This window comes from Carassius carassius, chromosome 30 (genome assembly GCF_963082965.1).
Source record: "Carassius carassius chromosome 30, fCarCar2.1, whole genome shotgun sequence".
In the NCBI taxonomy this organism is placed as follows: domain Eukaryota; kingdom Metazoa; phylum Chordata; class Actinopteri; order Cypriniformes; family Cyprinidae; genus Carassius; species Carassius carassius.
Genome location: NC_081784.1, coordinates 1,071,899 through 1,097,105, shown reverse-complemented (window position 1 = coordinate 1,097,105; position 25,207 = coordinate 1,071,899). Strand labels below are relative to the sequence as shown.

The following is a 25,207-nucleotide window of genomic DNA, read 5'->3' as shown; positions in this document are numbered from 1 at the left end:
CTCTCTAAAGTCTTTCCGTTTCTTTGATGAGAATGACTAGTTCATCTTAAAGTAATAAATCTGTTAGCCTCTCTCTCATGCCGTTGACTTTCTTCTGTGAAACACGGATGTTTGAGTGTGAAAATGGATTGATATGAGGTGCGATGATTCTCTGAATTTTTATATGGACTAATGTGTGGAAGTGTGTTTGATGGGAAAGTCAATCATTATGTCCACATTTACAGCGATGATTGTGATTAATACACTGATTCTGCTTCATGTAATTAAAGCATCTTCACAACAGCGCCAGAGCGACTTAGACTTCTTATGCTGCAATTAACAATGATGCTGTGTGTGTGTGTGTGTGTGTATGCACAGATTATTCACAGTCAGTGTGTTTACTCATAACGGCTCTCTCGACTGTCTTCACAGGAGATCTCTGAATGCGGATCGTCCTCCAGAGTTGAGGAGATACTGAATGATGAGAGGTATCGGACTATGAAGGTAGAGTAACTCTCTCAGGACTTCAGAGCTTAGCTGTGTGTGTGTGTGTGTGTTCATGTTTGTGGCTCAGTTGTTCAGCAGTGTCTTCGGGGTCGGACCCAAGACGGCAGAGAACTGGTTCTGTAGAGGACTGCGGACGTTTGAGCAGGTGCTGAATGAACCCAGCATCAGACTGAACCGCATGCAGACCGCAGGTAAACACTCACGCTGGGACTGAAGCGCTTTGAGCGTTATATTATATCATATAGATGTGAATAAATATATATGCACGAAAAAATAACATGATTTCAGTATGGTGCATGTTCCAAATACACAATGCTTTATTTACTCATCTCATTTGTTACAAAATGTTTTCTTGAGACATTTTTTTTTAAATGCTGGTATAATGCAACATGTATGTACAGTAAACAAAAAAAACATAAATGTACAGTAAACGCAGTCAGGATTGTAAAACATCTCGTCTTGGTTTTTTGTTCTTCACTATTTGTATTTTTCGAAGCCATTAATTGAAAGATACTGTAAAATGAGAAATACTTGACAACACAACTTTGATTTTAATTTATTATTACACTTTTAAATTATTTTAAACATTACTTTTATAATTGCACTTTTATGCACTTACGTATTTAAAGTAGTTAAACAGCAATCAGCATCCTGGATATTTAGTTCATTTATCATAAACAATACTTCTATAATTACTGCACTTTTTATATTTAAGTATTTATAGTGTTAAGACTGAAGATCTAGAATGTATAACATGTAAATGCATTGAAAAAAATATTCAAAACATTTAAGTATATTGAGTAAAAACACAGTGTAGACTTGATAAATGTTCCTGTCGTCTCATTTATGAATTTTGATATGATTTTATTGTTAGCGTTTAAAACGCTTTGCCTCATCTGACCTGTTGTTTTATGGCCTCGAGTCTTAATGTAGATTTATGATTGAGGGCCGTGTTGTTAATTACTGATTGTTTAGGAAATCTACTGTAAATTTTAACGAGGCAGAGATTGTTACACATTCGCCAGGCCTCGTAATTTTGCACCGCTTTCTTCAGGCGCTCATTTATGACCTGCTGATCTACAAACAACTCGCTGGCTTCAATTCAACAATTATGCAAATCCTGTTGGGGAGATTTCCAGTCGGATGAGAGGCGGATCAAAAAGCGCTTGTTTTTGTGGTGATTTACCTGGCTGTGTGCTTGTGATGCATCTCTTGTGATGTTCAAACTGATGTTTTGTGTAAAGGATGATTATAAGTGTAAAACTATGAGAACAACATAAAATATATGATGCTTTTCTCCTACAGTGCTTTATCTTATGTATAGCAGCATGCATCAGTACCCAGTTATAAAGCGTTAAAATGTTTACCAAACTCTTTTTTTAAAGAAATTAATACTTTTATTTTTTCCCCAGCAAGAATGCATTAATTTAATCAAGTGATCAATAGATGTTCATCTGTGAATCCTGAAAAATAAATCATCATATTTTCATGATTTCTGAAGATCATGTGACACTGAAGACTGGAGGAATGATGCTGAAAATACAGCGGAGCATCACAGAAATAAATTACAGTTTAACAGATATTCACACACAATATTTCTGTTTTAAATTGTAATAATATTTCACAATTTCTACTGTATATTTGACTAAATTAATGCGTCCTCTGTGAGCAGAAGAGACTTATTTTAAAATCGTACCAAACATTTGAATAGTTTTAACTTTTAAATCATTAAGTATACAATTATATATTTTGACTTTATTGCAAAGCATTCAGATATATTCAAATATATAAGTAGTTTGAGAATGTAGAGACTGGTTGGTGGATCTTCTATCATGATTTTGTGTGATGCACGTTTTACATTTGCATTTATGCATTCGGCAGATGCTTTTAGCAACTTTAAAGTGCACTCAAGTCTGTCACTCAAAGTGTTTTATCACTAAAGGTCATTTCTCTATGGAGAAAATTAATGTTTTTTTTATTTCTGGAAACCACTGGTTACGTGTGACAACGGCACAAGGGAAGAAGTTCACAATATTAGAAAGCAGATAAAAAAAATCATGCAAAGATAAAATCCAGGAACGTCTACTGAATGTTTGTCTTGAAGGCTGAAAAAAAAAAAAGTTTTGGCAGTAGTATCTTTTTTTACATTTTTTTTTGTACTTGTGCCATGCTGTTCTTTAAAGGAATAGCTCACCCCAAAATCTGCAGATAATATCCTAACCCTCAAGCCATCTGAGATTAGGAAGAGTTTGTTTCTTCGTCAGATTTGGAGAAATGTAGCATTGCATCAGTTGCTCTGCAGTGAATGGGTGCCATCAGAATGAGAGCAGATAAAAATATCAGAATAATCCACAGCACTCCAGTTCATCAGTGAACATCTGGAGAAGACAAACGCTGAAACAAATCCAGCATTAAGATGTTTTTAACTCAAATACATAGAGTCTGTGATCCATAATAACACTTCCTCCAGTGAAAAGTGTTCTGGTCTGAATCAGGAGAGAAATCTGCACAGATCAAGCAGCGTTTAAACAGCTCTAAACACATGTGAGAGACAACATGAGATGCACTTTTTCAGGGGATGGATCTGTTGGTGGGAAAGTGATGGAATGTCTCCACATTAAGTGAGATTTTGCACACTCAGGTTTCCTTTAGTCAATGTTAAAGCTTATTTTGTGCAACAGTTGGTGGGCGTTTGTCATTCAGTCTTTCGTTCATCTGCTCAGGGTTCTTGTTTTATGAGGACATCAGTAAGCCGGTGAGCAGGACAGAGGCCATCGCTCTGAAGATTATAGTGGAGGAAGCTGTCATCAGTGTCAACCCATCCGCCACCGTCAGCATTACAGGAGGTTTCCGCAGGTGAACCATTACTGCTTTGTGCCCGTTTATGACAGTTCAGGAGTGTGTGATTGTGCTTTTTTAAGAGTCTGGATTTCTCGTAGTTTGTTCTTTTTGTCGCTCACATCTGGTCGTGTTTAAGGTAAAGAAATATCCCAGAAATCCCTAAGACTTACATGAAAAGGGTTTTGTGAGTCTGGCTCTCTGTCTTTGTACTGTATCATGCGACACACACACATACACATTAATCATTTAATTATTCATAAATCATTTCACGAATAAATATTCCTAAATTAGCAGTTGCATGTAACCAAGTAATTGATTTATTGACTTTTATTCAATGATACATTTACAGTTATTTAGAATTTTTATTTAGATTGGATTATTTGTTTAGATGCAACTGTTTCTTTAACATTCTAAAGGTAGAAACATGACAGATTTTAATGGTAAAATAATCTGTGAAAATGTTACAGTACAGTACGGTAATTTCCTGTAAAATTTACAAGGAACTGACTTTCTTTGAAATAACTATGTTTCTTCTAATTATTTTCTTATCTGTTATGTTTATTAGGGTTGTATGTTGCACATGATGTTGTTAAATGAATGTTTATTGCGTATTTCAGTTTAATGAGTCTCATCATGATGGCGTATAGTGCCGTGACTTTCTCATCACCTCGTGCTTTTCATGGTTATTAGTGTATTACAAAGGCACAAAACAGATTTCAGTACTTCAATAGGTTGGCATATTAACACATCACTTAATGAAATTATGGTATTTATCTGTAAATTTAAGGTAAAACCGTGAAACGTTACCGTATTTTTTACAGTAGAACCACAACTGCCGTTTTTTTACTGTAAATAAAAAAAAAGTGTATATTGGTAAGATGTAACTCTTTTATAGTTTAGATAAAAGAGATTCTGACCCCCCCCCCCCCCCCCCCCCATTTTTAACCCTTCTGTTGTTAATTTGGGGGTCACACTTGTGTAGTTCGCTTTCAAATGTAACTTTTTTTAATTTCCAGTCAAATCAATGAAAATATACTTTTGTTCAATATTATTTTTTCTATTTTATTTCGTATTTTGAGAGGATTTCATGGTACCAATTAATATTTATGCAATAATTATTATCCTTTTTTTCCTATTAATTTTTTTTTTAACAATTTTATATTACTTTTCAATTATGGCAGTATTCCATGTTAAAATATAGACAATGTCTTTAAAATCCAGCTTTTGAAGGCAGATTACTGCCATCTGTTGGGAGTAAAAAGAGAAAAACCTCTGCAATACCAAGCTTTAGCCACTAGATTACTATTTCTATGTAAAAAGGCTTATAAATTCTCTAGTTGTTTTTAGACATAAATACTTATTTTTATTAAGTTGTGGATTTGGATTTATATTTAGAAATTCTCAAAGACAACTTTTTGTAAAAGTTTAGATTTTTTTATGTGTTTTTTATTGTATTTTAAATGCTGGTTTGAAATGTCAGTGTCTGCGTTCATTTTGTAACAGTCAAACCTAAACACAGAGAAATACTTTTTGCTTAAAATAACATCAACGTTAAAACAAAATGAAACAAAGATTCTTAGAGTATGTTTTGCACTCTTCATGTTTTAGTCAACCCTTAATTGCTTTGCACCATTATTTCTGCATCGTGAATGATTTGTAGATTACACGCTAAAAATTTTTTCCTGTATTTACATTTTTTTCTTTTCATTTCCATATTTGACAGCAAACAGCACAAATTTAATTTAATTTAATTTAATTTAATTTAATTTAATTTAATTTAATTTAATTTAATTTAATTTTAAATTAAATTTTAAATTAAATTTAAGCATTTAACAGACGCTTTTATCCAAAGCAACTTACAGTGCATTCAAGCTATCAACTTTTACATATCATGTGTTCCCGGGGAATCGAACCCACAACCTTGCGCTTGATAGCGCAGTGCTCTACCAATTGAGCTACAGGAACACTAGCACAAGTGTGACTATTTGTTTTACAACCATTTCCCTTTTTCAAATCAAGATAACAATTTGTTTTTGTGGCGACTGCCAAATAAGTAATTGAGTTTTGTGCCATTCCGATGAAGTAGCGATTTTTTTCATTTTTTGGTTTAAAATAACCGAACAAAACCCCAGGGAATAAATCTCATAATTTGGGAGTTTAAATGTCAGAATTTGGTCTTTTCATTTTAGAAATGCAAATTTTTATCTCACAATTTGGACGTTTTTTTGTTTCTCACAGTTGTGAGTTTAAATGTCACAGTTTTGACGTTCTTCTCACATATATCATATGTTCTCAAATATATAATATCTGAGATTTCTTTTCATCTCAGATATGAGTTTATGTCTCACAATTTGGACTTTCTGTATCAGAAATGCAAGTTTATATCATAATTTGGACTTTGCAAGTTTGTATCACAACTTGTATATTTTGTCTCAGAAACGTAAGTTTAAACAAAAAGTCCTTTTTGATGATTTTACTCTGTGGCATAAATAGCTGTACTTCCATGGCCTGATATTTTTGGAAAGTAATAATGTACTCAAACTCTGATGAATAAGACCAGTGCAGAATTGCAGATGCTTTTATGTCTGTTTTGTTGCGATACAGTGCCGTTATTCCCAGATAACATGTTCCTGACACTGAGATAAGTGTGTTAATGTGAAGACAGCGCCATCGACGTGCACCTCGTCCGTAAACTATCTCATCGGTAGTGTTTAATTTCAGACTGGCTTTTTATATCTCCTTTGCTTTGTAAATGGTGTTGATGTGTTTTAGCTCAGAGATATTATTAGCTCGGGCTGAACAGATGTCACAAACACACGTCTCCTACTCAACAGATGAAAACAAAAGGCTTTCTGAAGATGCGAGTGTTTTATAGTATCTTAACGTGACTTCAGTGTTAATGAAGTCTGATGGCTTTAATCTGTCAGCTGGTGATGTTTTATCGGCTTCACCACGGAGTCACAAACTCAAATGTGTTTGATTTATTATGTGAGCTAACATACTGCTAGCGTGCTAACTTGCCTCAGGCTTCTCTCAACACTGTCTGTCTCTGGATCCTCGTGGAGCAAGCAGACTCACCGCACACCTCCAGCCTGTTCTGACTCTAACCTTTTATCTTTTTCTTACTGATCAGACTTCAAGCAGATAATGAAATATCCCAGAATCCCTCAGACTTACACTGATGGACTGTTCTGAGTCTGGCTCTCTGTCGATGTATCATGCTGTATCAACTGCTTAGCAACTGCTCACAACACCTTAGCAACTGCCTATTAACCACCTACTGTATAGCATATATATATATATATATATATATATAATCTATTTAAAAAAATCTAAAATATATATGTACATCATAAATTACCAAAATAAATAAATAATCAGTTTTTTTTATTTACATTGCATAGCAATAAATAAATACATGCTTTATTCACTCTTTAATATACTGTATTTATTTGATGTATGCATAAATCAATATTTAACATACTATAAGTTAATTAAATATTAAATTTATATATATATATATATATATATATATATATATCTATATATATATATCTCCGATTCATATGTTGCATATAAATCATCCATATATACATTTATATTTATTAATTAATGTATGAATAAATTAATAAGTAAATCTGTTTTATATATATATATATATATATATATATATATATATATATATATATATATATATATATATATATATATATATATATATATATTGCATGTCAATAAATATTCACTTACATGTGATGGTAAATTAAATTATACTGTACTGTATTTATTTTTTTCGATGTGTGCATAACAAAAAATTTTCAAAAACATAAAATATTACAATTATACACAATTATACATCCATGGCATAGAAAGTGACCTATACATTGCCTTTAAAGTAAAATTACTGAACCCTGATAAAAATGTACATTTTTAAGAGAAAATTTCAGACGGTACTTAGAGGCTTTTTAATCTGAACTCTTCATATATATGTGTATATATATATATATATATATATATATATATATATATATATATATATATATATATATATATATATATATATATATAGTACAGTATGTGTAAGATAGATTTAGTTTTAGTGTCTCCATTAGATGATGTTCATGCTGTGATTACTCTTCTGTGTGTGTAAATCTGGATGTTAGCTGTGTGACTATGATTTGTAATTGCTGAAATGAATAGAAATGCATGGATAGATGAGAACGATGCAGTGCTGAGCAGATGAAAACGATTACAGATAGATATCAAACCATCTCAGACCAGGTGCATCTGCAAAAAATAAGCATACATAAAGAAATAAAAGGCCAGATTATGAGCCCTGGTAAAACTGCTCTGTGCATGGAGCTGATTTCTGACATTGATGGAGGCTGTAATTGAGAGAGGTTTTGACTATAGAGCTATTCTGGATGCTATATGAGTTTTCCCTCACATGACACTTCTCTATATCTCAGGATGACTAACGTGACTGAGCATCAGTGTAACAGGATTACGACAGCGAGAAAACATCATGTTTACCTTCTAAAACTTTACGGCTCAAAATGCAAATCTGCAGCTGTGTCGAGGCTAAGCTCTGACGAAATCTGCTATTTGAACCTCAGCAGGCTTCGCACGTTGGCCGTGACTGTTTTAGTGATGTCTGGATTTCCCTCTGTGTAGTGCACGATTAGTTTCTGCTTTAACAGAGGATCAGGATATACACTGTGACAGACTTGATGGAAGGTGTTCGAGACTTCGCTTCTGAAGAGATGTTTAACTGCAGGTGAAGCGACATGAATCATTCATTAATGCTTTGACAGTCATACAGCGGCCCTGAAAATGTCTGGATGTCATCGCAAGACCAGGGTTTCCTAAACTAGATGAATAATTGATTCAAGATAATGGATAATATTTAACATGGGGTTTTTGTGGGTCTTAAAAAGTTCTTTATAAAAGTCTCGAATGCATAAAGACGTGGCATTAAATGTTGCATGCATTTCACACACAAACACAAGTATATATCGCTAGTATTTTTTGTTTGCAGGGAAATACACTTACTGATGTCTGGATTATTACTGGATTTAATTTGATCTGGGTTTCCCGAAATTGTGAGTTGATGAAATAATTAATTAAATCCTAAAAATGTAAAATTAAATTAAATTAAATTAAATTAAATTAAATTAAATTAAATTAAATTAAATTAAATTAAATTAAATTAAATTAAATTAAATTAAATTAAATTAAATTGTGTGAAAAAGAGTGAATTTTTTTCTAAACATGCTTAAATCTTGAGACACTTACTTGAGATGAAAATTAAAGACGAAAAGGCAAGGCAAGTTTATTTATATAGCACATTTCATACACAATGGTAATTCAAAGTGCTTTACATAAAAGAAAGTAAAATAGTCATGAAGTAAAATAATCAAAAAAATAAAACAAGCAATTTAAAAACTTTGAAAAATATTTTTTAAAAGATTACTTATTTAAAATTAATTTAAAACATTTAAAATGTAAAATGATTTGACATAAAATACGGCAAATAGTTCGTAAAAGTCTTGTTTTTTAAGAAACTGAACAAAATTTAGTTTATGCATAAAACAAGAGCAAATATCGTTCGGATCCATTCGGATCCAAATTTTGCTACTGAAGTAAATGCATCTTGATTTAAGAAACTTTAAGAAACAAGACAGAAATACTGATGAAAAACATCACTTTTTTTGCAGTGCGATTGTAATATCCAGTTAAAGCTATATAGAAGTTATATTTAAAAGTTATTTTTAAACTTTAAAGCCTTTGCACAAGACGTTTTTGTTTAGAGACCATGTTGGGAATATTGTTTTCCATTCAATTTATTCCTTACATTTTCCTTATAATGTCCATAAACAGTTTACAACTCAAGAGACACACTGTGAATTTAAACATTAAGGTAATGTTGTCTATTAATTAAACTTGAGTAGAAACAACCAGATTACTAATATTTAGTGTGGATCTTATGCTTTTGAAAAAGCCATTAATCAAATCTAATTAAAACTAATGTGTACCGCAGACATGCAATTTTTGAAATATGACCAGAAATGATTTTGCGATGTTGGATTGAAACCGATTTTTTATTCAAATATGGGAAGAAAGTTTCTTACTGTGTCAAGAGAAAAGTCTAATCATTTGTTGTTGTTGTTGTTTTTTAATATGACCATTAGTAACAGCAGCGGTTGACTTGCCAAACACTAATAACTGATTTGATGAATGAGTTTAGGAAGAGCTGTTATTCCCGTCTATTTTTAAAGACGACTCATGACATCACTCTTCGTATTTCAGTCTCATCTTCTCTGTCTCATCTCTGTGTTTTTATCTTGTGAAAGTGACAGAAGTCAGAGGGGTTTAATTTAGCATTTCAGCGTGTAAGCTCTTCTAAAGATGTGTGATGTCTGAGAAGCAGAACGCCGTCTCTAACACCAGTGTATTTCACTATGACAGCCAAGAAATAGCTGTCGTGTAATATCTAAAATGATTTTCTGAAGCTCTTTATGGGTGTGCATCACTAGATCAGCTGTATGGATTTGCACTTTATGAAACACTTATATTAGTGCATTATTATAGTTAACCGTATAATATGAGTTAAACATTAGGATATTACTTATTATTCATTGGCTATGCGGGAGATTACAATGGTGTTGATATGTGGTTTATGAAGTAAATCAATATTTGATGTCAAACCTGGCAGAACGGTCTTAAAAAAAAATAAAATTATGCATCCAAGTTCAAATTAGATTTGAAAGCTGTTGCATAATGGACGGTTTTTAGTAAATAATGTCTAAACTTCACTCTGTTCCTAACAGAGAGTGACTTTTTTAGTCGTTTTTTATTTTAATGTGTTGCATAAACATCTCAATTGAGGTTTTAATAACAAGACAGTGAGTAAAATGACAGAATGTTTATTTATTGAAAGCAGATGCAAAATGCATGCAAAGGAACTTAGCCATTCAAATTATTTAAATATAATGTGACCTTATGCACTGTGTCCTAACAGACTGAATGGACTCCAGCATTAGCGTGCCTTTTAAAGCTAATATTTTCTGTTTAGCAGTGAGTTTATATGCATTTACAAGATGAGCTCACAACATTATGACCGTATAACTGGAAGCTAATTTGGTATTGATCATGTTTGATTGTGGAATTCAGGAGGAAGGCAAACCAAAAACATGTATTAATAAACAATAATGGACAACATAAGGAACAGAACGGAGATTATTTAAAATAACTGAAACAAGGGACTAATGACTAGATTACACAGGTGAACAACATGAACTAATCAAAACATGAGGGAAAACAAACTCAAAGTCAATGAACAAAATATAACCGTGACTAAAAGAATATAACAAAAGTACCAAAACCTAAACTAAAATTATAACAAAAAATCTAAAAATAAATGCTAATTAAATATTGATAAATACTATTATAGTATATAAACAATAGTAAAATAACACTTGGTGTGACAAATTTTCACAATAAAAAAATATATATATTTTTTAAATTAATTAATTTATGAAAAAAAAAATATATAGTAGTTTTTTTATATATAGTTAGCTAAAAACATTTAATTAATGAAAAAAAAAAATGCTAATTAAATATTGATAAATACTATTACCTTTTACCTTAAAATAAACATTAAATGCCATAAAATAAAACATAAAAAACTTAAATGTTATTTATTTTAGCTAGTTGACAAGGCAGCATTACTAATTCTCTAATTCTACATTTAGTTCAAATGTATGTATTAAAATAACTATAAAACTGAATTTTTTTTAAAACAACAACAACAAAATATGACAAAAAAATCTAAAATTACAATTAAAACTGGCTATATATAAAAAACTAACTAATACAAATGAACTGTTAATAATAAAAGTATTCTCTTGATACTAAAGTGTCACTGACAATTACCCAACACATACATTATTTCTATTAAAATCGTTGTCGTATCAAAATGACTCTTTAAATTCTGTCCTTGAAACTAAAATTCCAGTGTCATACTTTTGTGGCTGCAAACAAGTTGTTACGGCCCTTTATCTAATTTGGCTCGTTAAAACACATGTAAGACAAGGACCGTACATATTAAGAATCACAGACGATTGGGTGAGGTTTCAAGGTGTAAATCGTTTCTTTTAATGAAACAAATGAGAGAGCGCACCAACAATAAACACTAAATCAAACTAATAGTACAGGAAGGGCAGCAAAAGAAAAACAGAAAACCTGACTATCTAACTCTGTAGGCAAGATCTTATCTGCTCCCGAAGAAAACAACAAACAGAGCGAGTCTTCCGGGCCACTGCTTTCCTACGCTGTGTTAACTAAATAATAAAAGTGATCAAAGAAAATACCCACTACCTGACTTGAAAATAACAAATAACAACTCAGTCCATGATCTGGAACAGTCGAGGCGAAGATCGTGGACCACTCGCCATGAAGAAACCCCAGCTGTCACTGATCAGAAGGGTGGAGACAGCTAGAGCAGCGAGCGCCGCGAGAGCAGAGAGAACCGAGAGAGAGACCAGCCTCAATTCCGGACCGGCTTAAATACGGGGTTTCCCATGATGTCATTCATGACTGCACCTGTGATCTCAGATAGAACAATTAACATTCAGTAATTTAAAGCACCACCACATAACACCCTCACCCTTAAATAATTAATTGTAGGGTGAAAATATATATCTTACCTCAGAGACTGCAATTAATTTAGATGCGAGATAAAGCATCCGCAACCACGTTATCCTTACCCCGAATGTGACGAATGTCAAGCTCAAAAGGCTGTAGGAATAAACTCCAACGCATCAAACGTTGATTGTTATTTTTCATCCGATCAATAAAAATCAAGGGATTGTGATCCGTGTAAACAGTCAGTGGGTACGAAACAGAACCAACGTAAATGTCAAAATGTTGAATAGCAAGAACAAGGGCGAGAGCCTCCTTCTCAATAGTCGAGTAACATCGTTGATGTTTATTAAATTTATGTGAAAAATAGCAAACAGGATGCTCGACGCCAATGTGATCTGATTGAAGGAGAACAGCTCCAGCACCAGTGTTACTTGCATCAACAGCAAGAGAAAACGGAGTAGTAAAATCAGGAGCAGACAAAACAGGAGAATTAACTAAAAGGGCTTTAATTCTCTCGAAACTCGATTGACAAATCTCAGACCATTTAAATGGAACCTTAGGACTAAGAAGGTCGGTTAAGGGCGAAGCAACTACAGAAAAATTCTTACAAAAATTTCTGTAGTACCCAACCATACCCAAAAATCGACGAAGCTCACGACGTGTATTGGGCACGGGAAAATGAGTGATGGACTCTACCTTAGACTCAACGGGTCGAACCTGACTGCCACCAACAATCTTTCCCAAATAAGTGACCGTAGCTCGGTCGAATTCGCACTTCGCTAAATTAACCGTAAGGTTAGCTTGAGACAAACGACTGAAAAGCGCGTCGAGTTGCTTCACATGTTCTGACCAAGACGCGCTGTAAAGGACCAAGTCATCCAAATATGCTTCAACGTTATGCATGCCTTCGAGGACACGATTGACCAGTCTCTGAAAGGTTGCCGGTGCATTTCGTAAACCGAAAGCCATTACGGTATAATGGAGAAAATTATCTGGTGTTACGAACGCACTGATTTCTTTCGCACGATCTGACAACGGCACCTGCCAGTATCCTTTAAGCAGATCGATCTTCGTAACGAACACAGCATTTCCTACATGATCCACGCAATCTTCCATACGAGGCAATGGATAACTATCTGGTTCGGTCACAGCATTAACGCGTCTAAAATCAGTACAAAAACGAAATGTACTGTCAGGTTTTTTTCCGAGCAAACAGGGTGAGCTCCAAGGACTAAAACTTTGCTCTGCGATGTCATTCTCAAGCATGAAGGTCACCTCATTTTGCAACAACATTCTCTTTTCAGGACTTACCCGATATGCATGCTGTTTAATAGGCAACGAGTCACCAATATCGATGTCATGCTCTATTAACGAAGTACGAGATGGAATATCAGAGAACAAATTACTGTACGTCTGAATAATATTAGTCACATCAGCTTGTTCGGCAACGGTCAAATGAGAAAGGTGCGAGTCTAAGGTTCGAATGATCTCAGAATTTTTCAATCTTCCCGCATCAGTTCGGTAGAAGGAAACTCTACATCCTCCTCGAAAGAAGAATCATCACCGCTGTCCGATACAGCAGAACACAATGGGTGAATCGAAGATTCAGGACTGGACAGTGCCTCGGTGTCAGGTATATCAGCACTGGACAGCGCCTGTCCTCCGGCCACCGGAAAGTCTGTGGGTGAGACAGTTAACACAGCCGACTTTCTTCCAGACAAATCTGGCGATCTCTCAAAGTACGGCTTGAGCATGCTAATGTGACAGAGACGAGTTTTCTTTCTTCTGTCTGTCGTCGAGATAACATAATCAAGCTCACTCACCTTTTCTTTCACTCGATAGGGACCATAATAACGAGCCTGCAAGGCACACCCAGGCACTGGCATCAGCACAAGCACCTTGTCACCAGGAGTAAAGCTACGAAGTTTAGCACGACGATCAAAATGCTTCTTCATTCGTTGCTGTGCAATCTCTAAATTCTCTTTGGCCAATTCGCATGCAAGATGCAACTTAAAACGAAAACCTGAGACATAGTCAAGTATGTTATTTTGAGTTATATCACTAGTCCAATGATCCCGAATCAGCTTCAACAAACAAACGGGTGAGAACACAGACTTATCAGAACTTAGCGCCGCTTTATCAACAGGCAGGGGGCGTTCAAAATTACGCTGAGAAGACCGAGTGCTGTTAGCTGAAGGAAACTTCGGTGCAACACTAAACACGTTCCTATGTGTGAGCACATATTCGTCAGCCAATGTCGCAGCAACAGAACATTTAGAAGCTTTTTGCTCATTAAGATAGATTACAACGCGTTCTGGTAAGCAGTTTTTAAATTCCTCTAAAATAATCAGTTCACGAAGCTCTTCAAAAGTAGTCACTTTCATGGAAGCACGCCAACGATCGAACAGTGATTCTTTCTCCCGAACGAACTCAACGTAAGCCTCATCAGTTTTCCATAAATTACGAAATTTCTGACGATAAACCTCCGGGACTAGCTCATACACTCTGAGAACGGATGTCTTCACTTGCTCATAATTAAGAGAGTCTTCGACTGATAAAGACGAAAAAACTTCCTGGGCTTTACCCACAAAAACACACTGTAACAACATGGGCCAAAAAGTCTTTGGCCATTTCATATTGACAGCGACGCGTTCAAAAAGAGCAAAAAATGTATCAACTTCTTGTTCTCGAAAAGGAGGAACAATACGAATATTACGACTCACGTCAAAATCAGAAGTGTCAGATAAACCCCTTTCACGAGCGCTTAACTCAATCTCTTTTAGACGGCACGCTTGCTCCATTTCGAGCTTTTTCAGTTCAAGTTCATGTCTCTCACGATCTCTAGTTCTCTCTCTCTCACGCTCCCACTCTTCTCTCTCTCTCAACAAAACTATATCGTGCTCTTTAGCTTGTAACTGCAATTTTTTAATCTGCATCGCAAGATCTTCAGAACTACCTTCAAATTCAACATCAGGATAATCCGTCATCTTTTCCTCATCACCAAAAACGCCTTGTTCATGCAATGAATCAACAAGCAGAATCTGAAGCTCCTGTTTAGTTGAAGTCTTACGAAAATTGACCTTAAAATAAGCAGCAATCTTCGTAAGATCTACTCTATTAATTTGAAACAGCTCAGCTTGCGTCGGTTTCGCAATGAAGTTCGCTAATTCAAACATGATTAAAAATAACGTCTGGTTATTAGAAGGAAAAAATTTAACGAGCACTACACGAGAAAGTATACACACACCAATCGACTGTGATTCAACAAAGTTACTGAAGTTACTCAAGTAACAAATACAAAGTGTGAGCAGATCAAAAGATCAAACAAAGCAACACAAAATTCAATCCCGGATGAGCCCCCAAATATGTTACGGCCCTTTATCTAATTTGGCTCGTTAAAACACATGTAAGACAAGGACCGTACATATTAAGAATCACAGACGATTGGGTGAGGTTTCAAGGTGTAAATCGTTTCTTTTAATGAAACAAATGAGAGAGCGCACCAACAATAAACAATAAATCAAACTAATAGTACAGGTAGGGCAGCAAAAGGAAAACAGAAAACCTGACTATCTAACTCTGTAGGCAAGATCTTATCTGCTCCCGAAGAAAACAATAAACAGAGCGAGTCTTCCGGGCCACTGCTTTCCTACGCTGTGTTAACTAAATAATAAAAGTGATCAAAGAAAATACCCACTACCTGACTTGAAAATAACAAATAACAACTCAGTCCATGATCTGGAACAGTCGAGGCGAAGATCGTGGACCACTCGCCATGAGGCAAGAAACCCCAGCTGTCACTGATCAGAAGGGTGGAGACAGCTAGAGCAGCGAGCGCCGCGAGAGCAGAGAGAACCGAGAGAGAGACCAGCCTCAATTCCGGACCGGCTTAAATACGGGGTTTCCCATGATGTCATTCATGACTGCACCTGTGATCTCAGATAGAACAATTAACATTCAGTAATTTAAAGCACCACCACATAACACAAGTGAACACAAGAAACCACAAGATTAAAAATATAATTAGTTCAAGACTTGTTTTGAGCCATCAGCCATATTTATAGCATTGCTTAATTTTATAATGTTATTTTTTAATATACAAATAAATGTGGGGGTGGTGTTGGCACAGTGGATAAGACACACGTCTTTAGTGTGAGAGACTCGGGTTCGAATCCACTGTGAGACACCAATGTGTCCCTGAGCAAGACACTTAACCCCTAGTTGCTCCAGAGGCGTGCGACCTCTGACATATATAGCAATTGTAAGTCGCTTTGGATAAAAGCGTTAGCTAAATGGATAAATGTAAATGTATATAATTTAATTTATTTAGATTTTTATTGACAAATATATTTAAGGAATGCATTTATTTATGTTTTTATTTAGAAATGTACTTAGAAATGCATTAATTAATTTAGAAATGAAGATACATTTATATAAAAAAACGATATATTTTTTAATTTAGAATATTTTTTATTTAGAAATATGTTTATTTAGTCATGTATTTATAGAAATGTACATAGATTTCTTTTTTGTAATTTATTAATTTAGAAATCGGTTTATTTTAGAAATTAATGTAGACATTTATTTAAAAATAAAAATTTATTTATTTATGTTTGTCTATTTATTTAACGCAATAATCATTAATTTAAAAAAATAAGATCACATTAGATCAGAACACAAAAACTTACATTTATTGATATAGAAATATGTTGGTTTATTTAGGAATAAAAAAGTCTCCAAAACTAATTTATTTAAAAAATTTGTATTTTTTTTTTATTTTGAAATGTATTTATTTCATTAATGTCAATGTCACCTTTATTTATATAGCGCTTTAAACAAAATACATTGCGTCAAAGCAACTGAACAACATTCATTAGGAAAACAGTGTCAATAATGCAAAAATGATAGTTAAAGGCAGTTCATCATTGGATTCAGTTATGTCATCTCTGTTCAGTTAAATAGTGTCTGTGCATTTATTTGCAATCAAGTCAACGATATCGCTGTAGATGAAATGACCCCAACTAAGCAAGCCAGAGGCGACAGCGGCAAGGAACCGAAACTCCATCGGTGACAGAATGGAGAAAAAAACCTTGGGAGAAACCAGGCTCAGTTGGGGGCCAGTTCTCCTCTGACCAGACGAAACCAGTAGTTAAATTCCAGGCTGCAGCAAAGTCAGATTGTGCAGAAGAATCATCTGTTTCCTGTGGTCTTGTCCTGGTGCTCCTCTGAGACAAGGTCTTTACAGGGGATCTGTATCTGGGGCTCTAGTTGTCCTGGTCTCCACTGTCTTTCAGGGATGTAGAGGTCCTTTCTAGGTGCTGATCCAGCATCTGGTCTGGATACGTACTGGATCCGGGTGACTGCAGTGACCCTCTGATCTGGACACAGACTGGATCTGGTGGTCACGTTGACCTCGGAACAAGAGAGAAACAGACAAATATTAGCGTAGATGCCATTCTTCTAATGATGTAGCAAGTACATAGGGTGTTATGGGAAGTGTTTCCGGTTCCGGTTTACCTAATTAATGCAGCCTAAAAATCCTTTAACGGATTTGGATAATAAAAGCATATTAGTATGTTATGTGTATGCCAGGTTAAAGAGATGGGTCTTTAATCTAGATTTAAACTGCAAGAGTGTGCCTGCCTCCCGAACAATGTTAGGTAGGTTATTCCAGAGTTTTGGCGCCAAATAGGAAAAGGATCTGCCGCCTGCAGTTGATTTTGATATTCTAGGTATTATCAAATTGCCTGAGTTTTGAGAACGTAGCGGACGTAGGGGATTATAATGTAAAAGGAGCTCATTCAAATACTGAGGTGCTAAACCATTCAGGGCTTTATAAGTAATAAGCAATATTTTAAAATCTATGCGATGCTTGATAGGGAGCCAGTGCAGTGTTGACAGGACCGGGCTAATATGGTCATACTTCCTGGTTCTAGTAAGAACTCTTGCTGCTGCATTTTGGACTAGCTGTAGTTTGTTTACTAAGCGTGCAGAACAACCACCCAATAAAGCATTACAATAATCTAACCTTGAGGTCATAAATGCATGGATTAACATTTCTGCATTTGACATTGAGAGCATAGGCCATAATTTAGATATATTTTTGAGATGGAAAAATGCAGTTTTACAAATGCTAGAAACGTGGCTTTCTAAGGAAAGATTGCGATCAAATAGCACACCTAGGTTCCTAACTGATGACGAAGAATTGACAGAGCAACCATCAAGTCTTAGACAGTGTTCTAGTTTATTACAAGCAGAGTTTTTAGGTCCTATAATTAACACCTCTGTTTTTTCAGAATTTAGCAGTAAGAAATTACTCGTCATACAGTTTTTTATATCGACTATGCAATCCATTAGTTTTTCAAATTGGTGTGTTTCACCGGGCTGCGAAGAAATATAGAGCTGAGTATCATCAGCATAACAGTGAAAGCTAACACCATGTTTCTTGATGATATCTCCCAAGGGTAACATATAAAGCGTGAAGAGTAGCGGCCCTAGTACTGAGCCTTGAGGTACTCCATACTGCACTTGTGATCGATAGGATACATCTTCATTCACTGCTACGAACTGATGGCGGTCATATAAGTACGATTTAAACCATGCTAATGCACTTCCACTGATGCCAACAAAGTGTTCAAGTCTATGCAAAAGAATGTTGTGGTCAATTGTGTCAAACGCAGCACTAAGATCCAATAAAACTAATAGAGAGATACACCCACGATCAGATGATAAGAGCAGATAATTTGTAACTCTAAAGAGATAAGGTTGGGAGCAGGCTTCACTATGTTTTTTTAGATTTTCAGAGTGCTGGCCTTATATAACACATATGAAACAAAGTAAAGAGGCCGCACTATGCATATAAAACGTTTATTATACAAAATAAACGTTTTATATGCATAGTGCGGCCTCTTTACTTTGTTTCATAACTCTAAGGAGAGCAGTCTCAGTACTATGATACGGTCTAAATCCTGACTGGAAATCCTCACATATACCATTTTTCTCTAAGAAGGAATATAATTGTGTGGATACCACCTTTTCTAGTATCTTGGACAGAAAAGGAAGATTCGAGATTGGTCTATAATTAACTAGTTCTTTGGGGTCAAGTTGTGGTTTTTTGATGAGAGGCTTAATAACAGCCAGTTTGAAGGTTTTGGGGACATATCCTAATGACAATGAGGAATTAATAATAGTCAGAAGAGGATCTATGACTTCTGGAAGCACCTCTTTTAGGAGCTTAGATGGTATAGGGTCTAACATACATGTTGTTGGTTTAGATGATTTAACAAGTTTATACAATTCTTCCTCTCCTATGGTAGAGAATGAGTGGAACTGTTCCTCAGGGGGTCTATAGTGCACTGTCTGATGTGATACTGTAGCTGACGGCTGAATGGTTGCAATTTTATCTCTAATAGTATCGATTTTAGAAGTAAAGTAGTTCATAAAGTCATTACTGCTGTGGTGTTGGGAAATGTCAACATTTGTTGAGGCTTTATTTTTCGTTAATTTAGCCACTGTATTGAATAAATACCTGGGGTTATGTTTGTTTTCTTCTAAAAGAGAAGAAAAGTAATCTGATCTAGCAGTTTTTAATGCTTTTCTGTAGGATATGTTACTTTCCCGCCAAGCAATACGAAATACCTCTAGTTTTGTTTTCCTCCAGCTGCGCTCCATTTTTCGGGCTGCTCTCTTTAGGGTGCGAGTATGCTCATTATACCATGGTGTCAAACTGTTTTCCTTAACCTTCCTTAAGCGTAAAGGAGCAACTTTATTTAAAGTGCTAGAAAAGAGAGAGTCCATAGTTTCTGTTACATCATCAAGTTGTTCTGAGGTTTTGGATATGCTAAGGAATTTGGATACATCAGGAAGATAACTTAAAAAGCAGTCTTTTGTGTTAGAAGTGATGGTTCTTCCATACTTGTAACAAGAAGTAGAATTTACAATTTTGGCTATATGAATTTTGCAAAGAACTAAATAATGATCTGAGATATCATCACTTGGCTGCATAATTTCAACACCATCAACATCAATTCCATCCGACAGTATTAAATCTAGAGTATGATTTCGACAATGAGTAGGTCCTGAAACGTGTTGTCTAACACCAATAGAGTTCAGAATGTCTATAAATGCTGATCCCAATGCATCGTTTTCATTATCAACATGGATATTAAAATCACCAACTATTAAAACTTTATCTGCAGCCAGAACTAACTCGGATGTAAAATCACCAAACTCTTTAATAAAGTCTGTATGGTGCCCTGGTGGCCTGTATACAGTAACCAGTACAAACATAACAGGGGATTTATCATTAACATTTGTTTCTTTGGATGATGTTATATGAAGTACCATTACTTCAAACGAGTTATACTTGTAGCCTGCCCTCTGAGAAATCCTGAAAACGTTGTTATAAATTGAAGCAACACCTCCACCTTTGCCTTTTAGACGTGGCTCATGTTTATAACAGTAATCTTGGGGGCTGGACTCATTTAAAATAATGTAATCATCAGGTTTTAGCCAGGTTTCTGTCAAACAGAGTACATCTATATTATGATCAGTGATCATATTATTTACAAAAAGTGTTTTCGTAGAAAGGGATCTGATATTCAATAAGCCAAGCTTTATCATTTGTTTATCCATATTGCTTCTGTTTTTTATTTGTTGAACCTCAATTAAATTGTTAATCTTAACTTGGTTTGGACGTTTTTTGTATTTTCTAGTTCGGGGAACAGACACAGTCTCTATAGTGTGATATCTAGGTGAAAGAGTCTCTATGTGCTGAGAATTAACTGACCTCTGTGACGGGAGGCAGCTAGCAGACGGTCGGTTTAGCCAGTCTGTCTGCTTCCTGACCTGGGCCCCAGTTAGTCAAGTATAAACACTAAGACTATTTGCCATATTTCTGGAGAGAAGAGTGGCGCCACCCCAGGAGGGATGAAGACCATCTCTTTTCAACAGGTCAGGTCTGCCCCAAAAGCTCGTCATCTTGTCTATGAAACCTATGTTATTCTGTGGGCACCACTTAGACATCCAGCCATTGAGTGATGACAATCTGCTCTGCATCTCGTCACCACGGTAAGCAGGGAGGGGACCAGAGCATATTACACACCACTTTAATATTATTTTTAGTGATCTCCGACTGGCGAAGTCAAACATCATTAGCGCCGGCATGAATAACAATCTTACTGTATTTACGTTTAGCATTAGCCAGCACTTTTAAATTTGCCAAGATGTCAGGCGCTCTGGCTCCCGGTAAACATTTGACTATGATGGCTGGTGTCTCTATATTCACGTTCCGTACAATAGAATCACCAATAACTAGAGCACTTTCATCAGGTTTCTCAGTGGGTGCATCACTGAGTGGGGAGAACCTGTTTAATGTTTTGATCGGAACAGAAGAGCGGTGTTTTGATCCACGACTACGCTGCCTCAGCGTCACCCAGTTGCCCTGCTGCAGGGGCTCTGTTTCCGGAACCGAACAATGTACAGGAATCCCTGAGCTAGACGCATCCAAAGCCGTATCTAGAGCCCTAACATTCTTACTGTCCTCAATTAAAGTTTGGATGTGTGTCTCTAATTCTGAAATCTTCTCTGTCAGCCTAACTATTTCCCTGCATTTATCACATGTGAATCCCTCATCAGCGACAGAGATAGATAAACTGTACATGTGGCAAGAGGTGCAAATAACAATGACGGGAGAAGCCATTACTCACCGTGCTTGATGAAATATTCTTACTGCGGTTGTTTGATGAACTTGTGAAAAACTGGAGCGAGGGAGAGGAGAAAAGAAAACAGCGATAGGTTCGAATGAAAACGCTAATGACAAGCTAACGAGTGCTAACGCTTTGCAGGTGTACTGCACTCACGGATATAAAATAAAAGTGAACGATCAAAGTTAATCTGATAAGATTGATCGATAATATCAGAAATATGGTGTGAATTAAGTTATATTTTACCACTTTAAAAAACAGAGAGTGATAGTAAGATAAAGATTCTAGAGAAAAAATAAAATAAAAACAGCTACACGGAGCTACAATTTGCTACAGAAGGCCAACACGAAGTAGAGAAAACACTGTCCAACAGCGACCACACTGTCCAACCAACCAATTAGAATTTTGGATTTTCACAATAAGACGGAATTCGTATTGTAGAGAAAGTTTTGTTTTTAATTCTATATATTTTAATCGTTGAACTGTGGGGCATGTTGTCACATGACTTATGGGTTGTTATTTTAGTAACATACACCAATGTGTTCTCCATCAGAAATGAGTGAATTATTATTTTCTACATTTTTACTTTTAATAAATTGTTTTGTATTATTATTAACAGTTTAATTTTGACTGAACAGCCATTGGATGTTATTTTAAACACTGTTTTTTTTCCTCCTCATGATTGTTATACAGTACAGACCAAAAGTTTGGAAACATTACTATTTTTAATGTTTTTGAAAGAAGTTTCTTCTGCTCGTCAAGCCTGCATTTATTTGATCAAAAAAACAAGAAAAAACAGTAATATTGTGAAATATTATTACAATTTAAAATAATAGTTTTCTATTTGAATATACTTTAAAAAAATAATTTATTCCTGTGATGCAAAGCTGAATTTTCAGCATCATTCCTCCAGCCTTCAGTGTCACATGTAACATCAGTCGATCACATGATCATTTAGAAATCATTCTAATATTCTGATTTATTATGAGTGTTGGAAACAGTTCTGCTGTCTCATATATTTGATCAATAAAAGGTTAAAAAGAACTGCATTTATTCAAAATAAAAAAAAATCTAATAATATATTTTCTTTACTATCACTTTTTATCAATTTAACACATCCTTGCTGAATAAAAGTATTGATTTTATTTTAAAAAAAAAAGAAAGACCCCAAATTACTGACCGGTATTGTATATTGTTATTACAAAATATTTATATTTTAAAAACATAACTTTTTTTACTTTTTATTCATCAAAGTATCCTAAAAAAGTTTCACATGTTCTGAACAAATATGAAGCAGCAGAACTGTTTCCAACTTTGATAATGAATCATCATATTAGAATGATTTCTAAAGGATCATGTGATAATGATCCTAAAAATTCAGCTTTGCATCACAGAAATAAATGATAATTTAAAGTATAATACATTTAAAAACAATTATTTTAAATTGTAATAATATATCACAATATTACTGTTTTTTCTGTATTTTTGATCAAATAAATGCAGGCTTGATGAGCAGAAGAAACTTCTTTCAAAAACATTAAAAATAGTAATGTTTCCAAACTTTTGGTCTGTACTGTATATTTTTCACGAAATGTCTCAGAATATCTCCTTCCTTCCACCTGAAATTGCTGCATACGATGCCTTTGAGTTTTGGAGACTCATTTTCATAATCTCTACAGAGAAGTGAAACTGACAGAAGCGGCAGAAGACAGTTTAATGATGCAAGGCCAAATGCCTTATTTGAGTAACAGGAAAAGACAAATGCATTAAACGAGCCGTTCGTCCCGTATGGTTACTCACACGCTTGTGTGTGTGTCTTATTCTGTTTAATGCAGATAACAGTGAACATGCATTTAGTGTATAATGTGTGTGTGTGTGTGTGTTTAATGTGCAGGGGGAAGGAGTTCGGTCACGATGTGGACTTCATTATAAAAACACCTGAGGCCGGACAGGAGGACTCTATTCTGCCCGCCGTGATCGAACGATTCAAAAGCCAGGTACAGAAACACCTTCTGCTATAAAAGCTTTTATCTGTAGATCATTCGGCCAATTATTGAAATCCGTTTCTCTGAGAATAAAATGAATGCCCTTGAAATCTGCTTTAGAAAAGATGACCTACATTGAGAAATAAACAATGTTTCATTGTGGAAAGTTTTGCTTGGAAATCCTTGATGGTGAATCTTTTACAAAGAAAGTATCTTTTTACAATGAAAGTAGGTTTTTCTATTTTTCATGTGTGAGTGTATAATTTTATGAGTGACATTTTTAGTATTTAGAAATTTTATTTTAATAATTTAGTAACTTAATAATAGTTTTATTTTTCTTTGTATAAAACTTTGATGTTGAATCTTTCACAAACTTAAAAAGCAATGAAATCATATACGCACATATTTGGAATTATTTCTTATTTAATTAATTATAATTTTTTATGTATGTATTTGTTTATTTAAGGTTAGGGTTTGTGGATTTTAGACCTTTGTAAAATTATCAGCATTAATTAATTTAGTAATTGCATCAGTTTTAAGTAGTTTAATAGTATTTATTTATTATATTTTCCTTTATTTTTGTGCTGTAAATTGACATAAAACTTTGTAAGTGATTAATGTACAGAAAAAATTATTATTTCGTACACACAAAACATTTATTTACTTTATATGTATATATATATATATATATATATATATATATATATATAGTTTTTTAATACATTTAGTCTTAGTTAGTGTTTAGATGTTTAATGGTTGTTTAGACATTGTTGAAAATATATATTGCAGTCAAAGCTAAATATTGCATGTGGGATATTTCGACTGATTCCATGCATATTAAGATTCGTGATGTTTTGAGTATATAAATGCATATAGTTTTTTCGTGCATGATGTCCCAAAAGTCCCATCTCAAGTATGGATGTAAACACTTTAGCAGAAATCAAAAAGTTGATTACAAAGCAGGAAAGAAAGACAAGACGGGAGACCAGGGTGACAATGCACCTGATTTTTAAGGTTTTTTTGAAGATTTGTGAAGATCAGCTCTTGAGTTATAGTGATTTTGCCACAGTGTTTGGGGTTTTAGGAGCTCTAATTCACATTGTTACAAACAACAGCTGTTTGGTGAAATCCACGTCTCTAAGTTTGATTTTGTCTCAAGCTTTCAATCACCTTCGAGTGGCCCGTAATCTAACAATCTCGGTCAAAATTAGTCATTTAATTAATGAAATTAGCACCAGGTGCCAGATTGAATTTCTTTTCAAATTTCTCATTTATGGTTTTTATACTGTGCTTCAGAAAACAACAAATTTATGAAATTAACAAAATTGGGGGCTCGTCCGGGTAAGAACATAAGTAAGTACTGACTCCTGTTAGTATAACTTCAAATAGGACTAAGCAGTGACCTTGAAATGTAGACGTGTGACCTTGTGTAGACATGTGGTGTTTATTTGAGACTTATTGAGAAGTAAAGAGCATGTTGAGTGCAGAGGTCAGAGGATCTGGACAGAGAAAGCCTTTCTGTTGCAGATGGAGAAAAGAAATGAA

General features: G+C 34.7%; 1 protein-coding gene across 1 annotated transcript in view; it reads left to right on the top strand.

Moving 5' to 3' along the window:
• LOC132110381 (DNA nucleotidylexotransferase-like) overlaps positions 1-25,207 on the top strand; it is a 98,895-nt gene that overhangs the window by 23,298 nt on the left and 50,390 nt on the right. The window contains exons 5-8 of the mRNA XM_059516938.1: positions 412-483; positions 554-677; positions 3,210-3,342; positions 23,572-23,674. Coding sequence (XP_059372921.1) covers positions 412-483; positions 554-677; positions 3,210-3,342; positions 23,572-23,674 — 432 coding nt within the window. The remainder of the gene's footprint in view (positions 1-411; positions 484-553; positions 678-3,209; positions 3,343-23,571; positions 23,675-25,207) is intronic.